General features: G+C 45.5%; 1 protein-coding gene across 1 annotated transcript; it reads right to left on the reverse strand.

Moving 5' to 3' along the window:
• Positions 1-3,592: 3,592 nt before the first annotated feature.
• LOC102386684 (gamma-crystallin 1-like) lies at positions 3,593-6,543 on the reverse strand. The gene is made up of 3 exons (XM_006029128.1): positions 6,535-6,543; positions 5,014-5,256; positions 3,593-3,868 (listed from the first exon to the last, which is right to left on the reverse strand). The coding sequence occupies exons 1-3, from the start codon at positions 6,541-6,543 to the stop codon at positions 3,593-3,595; spliced, it is 528 nt and encodes a 175-aa protein (XP_006029190.1).
• Between the last annotated feature and the right edge of the window lie 995 nt (positions 6,544-7,538).

Below are 7,538 nucleotides of genomic sequence, written 5' to 3' on the forward strand. Positions count from 1 at the left end.
TCGTCCAGCCAATTAGCCACCCATATGACTGTGTAGGCATCGATGCCACAGTCACCTAGTTTTTTTTTATGAGAATGGGGTGAGAGACAGTGTCAAAGGCCTTCTTAAAGTCCAGGAAGACGACATCCACCCCTACACCTTCATCCAAGGACTTTGTGACCTGATCATAAAAGGAAATAAGGTTAGTCTGACAGGATCTTCCCTTAATGAACATATGTTGGTTCCCCCTGAGCATGATCTCTCCTGCTGGTCCCTCGCAGATGTGCTCCTTGATAATTTTCTCAAAGATCTTCCCCAGGACTGAGGTAAGACTGATGGGCCTATAGTTACCTGGGTCCTTCTTTCTCCCTTTCTTGTCAATGAGAATGTTGTGGGAGACAGTGTCAAAACCTTGATAGCAAAGTATATCACATCTGTTGCTCTTCCCTTCCCTGTCACATCCATAGAACCTGTCATCTTACCATAGAAGGAAATCTTCTTACTAGGCTTGTACGGGGCCAGGACTGTTCAGGGGCCACATGGAGCTGGAGCAAACAGTGGGTGGTGGGGGGCTTGGCCATTGTGGGGCCAGGATCTGAAGTAGAGTCTGGGGGCCCTGGCCACTGCAGGTAGTGCTATACCTCCCCCCATGCCCACTGGCTGATATCTGACACAGGCCCATGGGTGGCTGTCAGGGCCAGCTGGGGCCAGAGTTAGGCACTGGGTGGAACAAAAGAGATTGCTAGGGCCAGCACCATGTCTGCTCCAGTTGTCTTTGGTGGCCTCCACTTCCTGCCATACCTTGGGTCCTCCTGGGCTTCCACATGCCTATCCTGATGGGCAGGTGCCTCTCTTGAAGGGCAACCTGTCTACTAATTAGCTAATTTGCCAACTCCTCAGTAAAGTACATATGTAGATGCACCCCAGAATGATTAGTAGTATGGATGGGTTTCCAGATGAGGAGAGACTAAAGAGGCTAGGCCTATTCAGTTTAGAAAAGAAATGCTTCAGGAGGGGTCATGATAAGGATTTACAAAATACTAAATGGGGAAGAGAAAGTAAATAGTGATTTATTATTTACTCTCTCTGATGATACAAAAACTAGGGATCACAAAATGAAACTTGTAGGGAGTAAATTTAAAACTAACCAAAGGAAGTTCTTTTCCACACAATGGGTGTGTCTACATGTGCAATTAATGCAAAGCAATAAACTGCTCTGGGGTTTTTTGTTTCCAGCCACACCATTTGAATGTGTGCCTGGGACTGTAGCACATTGAACTGGGTTGGAGCAGCCCGAGCTGGCAGGGGGCCCTGGAGGTCAACCTACCAGCCTGGGGCTGCTCCCCACTCAGCTCAATGTGCTGCAGAGGGCCTGGCTGAGGCATGTGCTCTAGTGTGGGGCTAGCCAGCAGGCAGCCCCTGCATTGAAGCACCTCCGTGCCTGGCCAGCCAGGAAAACATCTACATATGCACTACCGTGCAGTAAAAAACTCCACAGCTGCAGGATAGTATTTGTATTTAGTAGTGCTATCTTACTGCAGAGTTAATTAGTTTAATCCAGCCTAACAGGGGCACACATGTAGATGCACATTTATTGTGGAGTTAATTAGTTTACTCCCCAGTAAACTTCTCATGTAGTAATTAAAGTATGGAACTCAGTACCACAAGATGATCGGGAAGTTGCCAGTTCAACCAAATTCAAAGAAGGGATTGGACAAATTTTTGGAGGAAAGGGGCACCAGTAGCTATAGAGCATGGGAATGAGGGGTACAACCTCTGAATTAGAACTTCCTAGACCTTAAATGCTGGACACTGCAAGTGAGAAAGGAACAGTGGAAAACACTCTCATCATTCCCAGTTCACTTTCCTTTTCAGCACCTCTCTGGCACTGAGAAACACAGACCTATTTGATGTACTGTGGGCCATGGACTTGTGCCCATCATGGAAAACGATAAGCCTCCCTTACTAACAGGCCACTGGGAACATGCCAACTGATTAACTGGGACATTTAAAAAGCAAATGAGGATGGGAATGAGGCCATAGGTTAATAACAAGGAACCCAGAAGGGAACAGTGAACAGAGCACACTAGCCACAGACCACTGCCCCAGGACTGAGTCAAGGGAGCCTGTGGCCACTGATCAGTGAAACAGTGCTTAGAGACATGAATGAAGGAGTGACAGGCAGGCAGCTCTATATTCACCTGGGTTTCCCACAGCTTGAGCCTCCTTCCTGGTTTTATAGATGGCCTGTTTGGCCAGAGCCAGTGGAAGGTTGACCAGGAGGTCTTGGTGCTTGGTGGGGCCGTAGATGGGGACTGTAAACAAAAAAGGTGTGGGGAATAGTGTGGCCATCCTCAGCAGGAGGTTCTGTAGGAGGCGGGAAAGGGGCTGCAGCCTGGCATATTCCAAGTAGGCATGTCTGGGCCATGTCTGCTCACAGAAGGGACAGGTGTTGGGGGTGTCAGTGAAGTGTGCCAGATACATGCCCAAGGCAGTGGCTTTGTGAAGGTGCTGCCAGCTGAGTTCCTCAGTGGCTCATGACATTAAGATAGAATATAGACTTGTCCACCGGGGACCCTTGTCCTTGCTGAGTGTCCTGCCACTTCATGTCCAGGTGAGACATAAGCATGGGATGGTGGAGGGTTTGGACCACAAACATGTAGAGCTGTTGGTGATGTGCAGTTTGGAAGTGGACTGGTTTGGTGTCCCCCAGCCTGCTAAGATGGTGAGATGGGGAGCTCCATGGAGCCTGCTGAGTCAGGGCCCCCACAATGAGCTCAGGAGGGCTGGGGGATACCAAAGGTAGGTCAAATGCAGGATTATTATTTTGCTTTTAGGATCAGTGAGTATTTTCCTTGATAAATGAGTTAGGATGACAGATAAGCTCAAAAGGTTTATTCAGCAACATCATACCAATCTTACTATTACTGCAGATTGCCAGGAAAAGATTTGTTAACAGAGGTGGTATGTAGCAATGTGAAATGCTTTGCCTCAGTCTAGTCCATGTGTCCTGGTACTGAAGAATTAGTTAAAACTCTTAACTTCCACTACACATCTAGGACTAGGATGCTACTTGCAGGAGAACTATGGGACCAATTATGCCAGGTTTCCTCACTGGATAGTACTTCCATGAGAAATGTTTCAGGCTGCCCCCTAAAGCTACAGCTCCCAGGGAATAGAGGTGCAGAACATAGCCCAGTAACTCTATACTATGGGAACAAACACTCAGATGAGGAATCTCTGTTAGGATTAGGGAAACCAGGAAGCTGAATGTTTGCTTCTCTTCCTACAGGAACAGAGAATAGTTTTTTACTGAGGGCCAAATCATGCAGTAGTTTATATACACCTCACTCTGCAGATCAAATTCCCCTTCAGCATTTTACGTTCCTTTATGTGTTCCATACTTGGTTTTCTGACCCGGGGCCAAAGTCATAAGCACAATGCTGCACACTTTCCTTGATGTTAGACTTGTGAGGAAGGTGAACAAACTGGATCATTTTGTCCCAGCTTAACTCCATTAGGCAGGCACCTTTCAAAATCCCACCTTTCAAAATCCCAACAGAGTAACATAACCAATGAAAAGAAGCATTCACCACTTGAAGATGTGTATGGTTTAGTAACTGTCCACCGCACGCTTCAGGGATCCAACCCTGGAGGTTATGGCTCCCCACTCGGTGATCCTCCTGTACTCTCTGGGTCTCAGGAGGTACTGTCGTCCTCGGTAGTTTGGCTGCTCATAGAAAATCCAGTATCCTTCCAAAACTTGGCAAGACTGGATATCTCCATAATGAAATACTTCATGGAGAGAAGGACAGTCATGCATGAACTCCATCATCCTGCCTCCAAAGTCAGTCTTCTCATAAATTCGGATCCTGCTGGTGCCCTTGAACTGTGGCAAACACACAAGGATATGGGATGTAAGCAACAGTTGTCTGTCTGTAGGTCATTCTGCTTTTAAGCCACTAATGAAAAGTAAATGAAAGATCCCGTTTGCTTAATCAGTTAAAAAAGGCCTCATTCATTCCTTACTCAGTAGTGAATTAGACCCTTTTTCCTTCAGAGCTACACAAAATGAACCCGAGCAGATGTCAATGAAGTGACATTGGTTTACATTATTTGGGAACTGAGTCTTGTTTGTATGTATTTTATCTTCCTTTAGGAACAGACAGGATAGGGTAAGTGGTACCTGGATGGCCAGTGTGTGCCTAAGCTAACAGTTTTCTAAACATGAATATGGTCCAGGGCATGGGATAATTTTATTTATTTATTTGTGTGTTAGATTTGTACACTATCCTTCCCCAAAATAGGTTCAGGGAAACTTACAATGAAAGACAGTATGAGTTACAGAAGCAGGATATTAATATAAGAAAGTAGAAAATAAAACTCCTCTCCCAAAGATCCCTGGAAATTCAAAGCAAACCCCACTTCACTCACTCTCAATCTCTTGGCTTTTACAAGGATAAGGGCACTAGATAAGGGTTTTGGGGGACTGGTTTCTTTAGATGACTCTGTTCATTTTCCCAAATGTAAACATTATATCCAGAGAGAAACTACATACCTGGCACAACATAGACAATTTCACCAGAAATGGTTTATGTCTGACTCAGATATAAAAAATGGAAAACAAGATCTTCAACTGGGGTGTATCAGGAAACCTTAGTAGTAATAGGAAGAGCTATCAGCCATTCATAACACAATGACAGAGTAAAGGAGGGTCTTGTGATTGAGGCATTAAACATGAACTCAAGTAATACTTGGTCCAACTTGAAGCTCTGCTACAAACTCCTCTGTGACCTCCACTGGCCTGCTTTCTGCATTCTTAGGCAGCTAAGCCACTTTTGAAATCTGCCTCAAACTTATCATCCTTCTGTGTCCTTCTCTATCCTGGCCTTCTCTCTCAGTCAAGACTGCAGGGTTTCTAGGGCTGGGACTGTGTCTGCAGCACCCAGCATAGGGAGGCCTGAGCTTGGCAGAGTCCACTCACTGTGTTTTCATACCAATAAGAGTCAACCACAGCAATGCCAGTGAATTTACCTGTGGGATTAGGATGCAGGACCTGATGGAGTCATTGAATCCCATCCACTGCTGGTAGTCTGAGTATCTTCCCCTCTTCAGGAAGTACTGATGGCCTGTGCAGTTGCTGTGCTCGTAGATCATCCAACAGCCACTTTCCACCCTGATGGAGTTGCAGTGGTTTAGGTAAGGCTGCATATCGGGCTGATCTGAAGTAACCTCATAGGAGTGGCCCTCAAAGTTTCTGCCCTCATAGAAAATGATCTGCATAAAAATGAAAGGTAACACTCGTAATATTAGAAAGCCTTGGTTTTAAACAGTGGCTCTGGCCTTCTGGTTCTGCAACTCTGACTTTCTGGTTCTGATCTACAATCTTTCCGAAGCAGTGGAAAGTCTTGCACTGTCCTCACTGTGTATCAGGGCTAAAAAATCATCAGGATACATGGATGCAGAAAAAAGTAATGATTTTCCCCTGATCTGGCCACAGAAAGCAGACTACAGCTGTGACTGAGCACAAGTACATGGCTGCAGACATCTTGAAAAATGGCTGATCAGGTGAAAATCTGAACTCTCATTGCATGAGGTATCAGGTAAAGATATTTAAAAATGTAGCGTCTTCTATACCTTGTTTCTGCGGAGCTCTCAGCCTGTTGCTGTCTTCAGAATGGGAAGGGGGAAAGGGAGCAGAGGGAGCTCAGTCCGGGGGGTTATCAGCCTCCCCAGAGGGTGGATTGGAACCCCCTAAGGTGGTGGGGGGGCTTCAATTCACCCACCCCACCCTTTCCCCCCTCCCATTCTGGAGCACTGGCAGAGTGGCCACTGCTTAGGGAAGCTGGCTGCAGGCTCCCAGCCAGCAGCTAGATTCCCGTCCCCACTGGAACCAACAGTGAACTTCTGTTTGGTGTGGGGTAACAGTGCAATTCAGAGCTTTTTACAGACAACGTTCTGAGTTACAGCTGGAAGCTGCATTTCTCTATGCACCCTTAAGGAAGCCCAGACACATGTTTTCTAGTTGGAAATGAATATGAGTGTAAGAGACATTTGCAAATGTCCCTGTTTGGGATCCTACAACCCTAGGGTTTGCTGGGACTCTCAGCTGGTCAGATAGACATCGTGTGTTAGATTTCTGGGAGTCTAGGAAGACAGAAACATTAGCCATTTCAGTGTGCTACAGAGTTTAGGGATTTGACAATGCTAGAGTAGCCGCACAGAGAAACCAGGCCAGGAAGGACCATCCCTCCTATAACGCAGGTGCTATGCTCATTGAATGGAGTGGCAATGCTCTCACTGATTTTAATAGACTGAACCCAGATTCTGGTCCCCAACGTTTGTAAGGCATTTGTTTAACACCTCAGTCATAGTGAACAGTCAAATAGCAGCAATCATGAGCTTTTAAGTAATGACAAACAGAAAATTAGTCAAACAAAACTGAAAATAAGACCTGTGTGTATGTATGTATGTATGTATACACACACATACACACACATGCACACACACACACACACACTCAATTTTAGAAAATAGACACTATTTTTTTCTTACCTTTGCCATTTTAGCTCCTATTTAGATGAAGATTGCCGTGTGCTACATGGAGGAAGTGACCCTTTATATAGGAAACACTGTGCTGGGTTCATATGGATTGGACAAAAGAGACCATTTTGCTCAGTAAAGCAAATTAACAGTCCTCTGTTCCTCTACACCATCATTTTTCATTGTAAACTATTGTGGATGTCTTCTGTTTACTGGGTGGGAAGATTATTGTTAAGGCCAATAACTAAAGGATCAGGGCAAAGAATATGTTGAACAATTTTGTCATTATGTCACAGAGGGTCTCATGTTCAAGAGAAAATGCTGGAACTGCTGCCAGGGAATTGTTTCCTGGCATTTATTGTTAATTACTCATTGTTCCTGATCCCATGTGACAAAGCCTTTAGAGCTCTCCTGATATGCGGAGTGTACCTGAGCTGCATGGAACAGGGCAGGTGAGAGAAGCCTTCCAGTGATCAGGTGAGATGTTTTCTGTGCTTGTTTCCTTTGTCTCTGAAAAGGGAGGCCACATGGCTGTTGAGATCATGGGACTTTTGTCTTGTATTCCAAGTTCCAGTGTATAGTCTCCACATGGTCTTTATTATAAAAATTCCACAAATTTGCACATTTGGCTTTTGTCAGCTCCAGGCTAATATCCTTCCTTCAGCCTGTGCGCCTCCAAAAGAAAATGATCCCAGAATGTTTCCTTTTAACCTGAAGGGAGTTGAGGATTTCACCCAAATAACCTGTTGTAATCAGCATCCCATCTAGCTGGGTTCAGTTTCTCTGGCCTGAGTCCAGGTTGATCTGAGTGTGAGCATGTTCTTCCTGCCTCGCTAGGAGTTTGACAGAGGTTTGCTTTGGGCAGTGCCTGAGATCTGAGTAACTCCTGAACAATGCACAGATCCCTGGCTCTCCACTAGAAAATGTTGGGCTGTGGACTCTGTTCTCCCAGATCTGCCCTTTGCCTGCATAGTCCAGCTGACTTAATGTTTTGATTCCTTTCTATGGGTAGGGCT

Source organism: Alligator sinensis, unplaced genomic scaffold (genome assembly GCF_000455745.1).
Source record: "Alligator sinensis unplaced genomic scaffold, ASM45574v1 scaffold699_1, whole genome shotgun sequence".
NCBI classification, from domain to species: domain Eukaryota; kingdom Metazoa; phylum Chordata; order Crocodylia; family Alligatoridae; genus Alligator; species Alligator sinensis.

Bases quoted from the DNA above. Each gene is read 5' to 3' on its own strand.
- LOC102386684 (XM_006029128.1), bottom strand. The intron at 3,869-5,013 runs GTAAATTCACTG...TGTTTGCCACAG, and splicing joins CCTGCATCCTAATCCCACAG to TTCAAGGGCACCAGCAGGAT.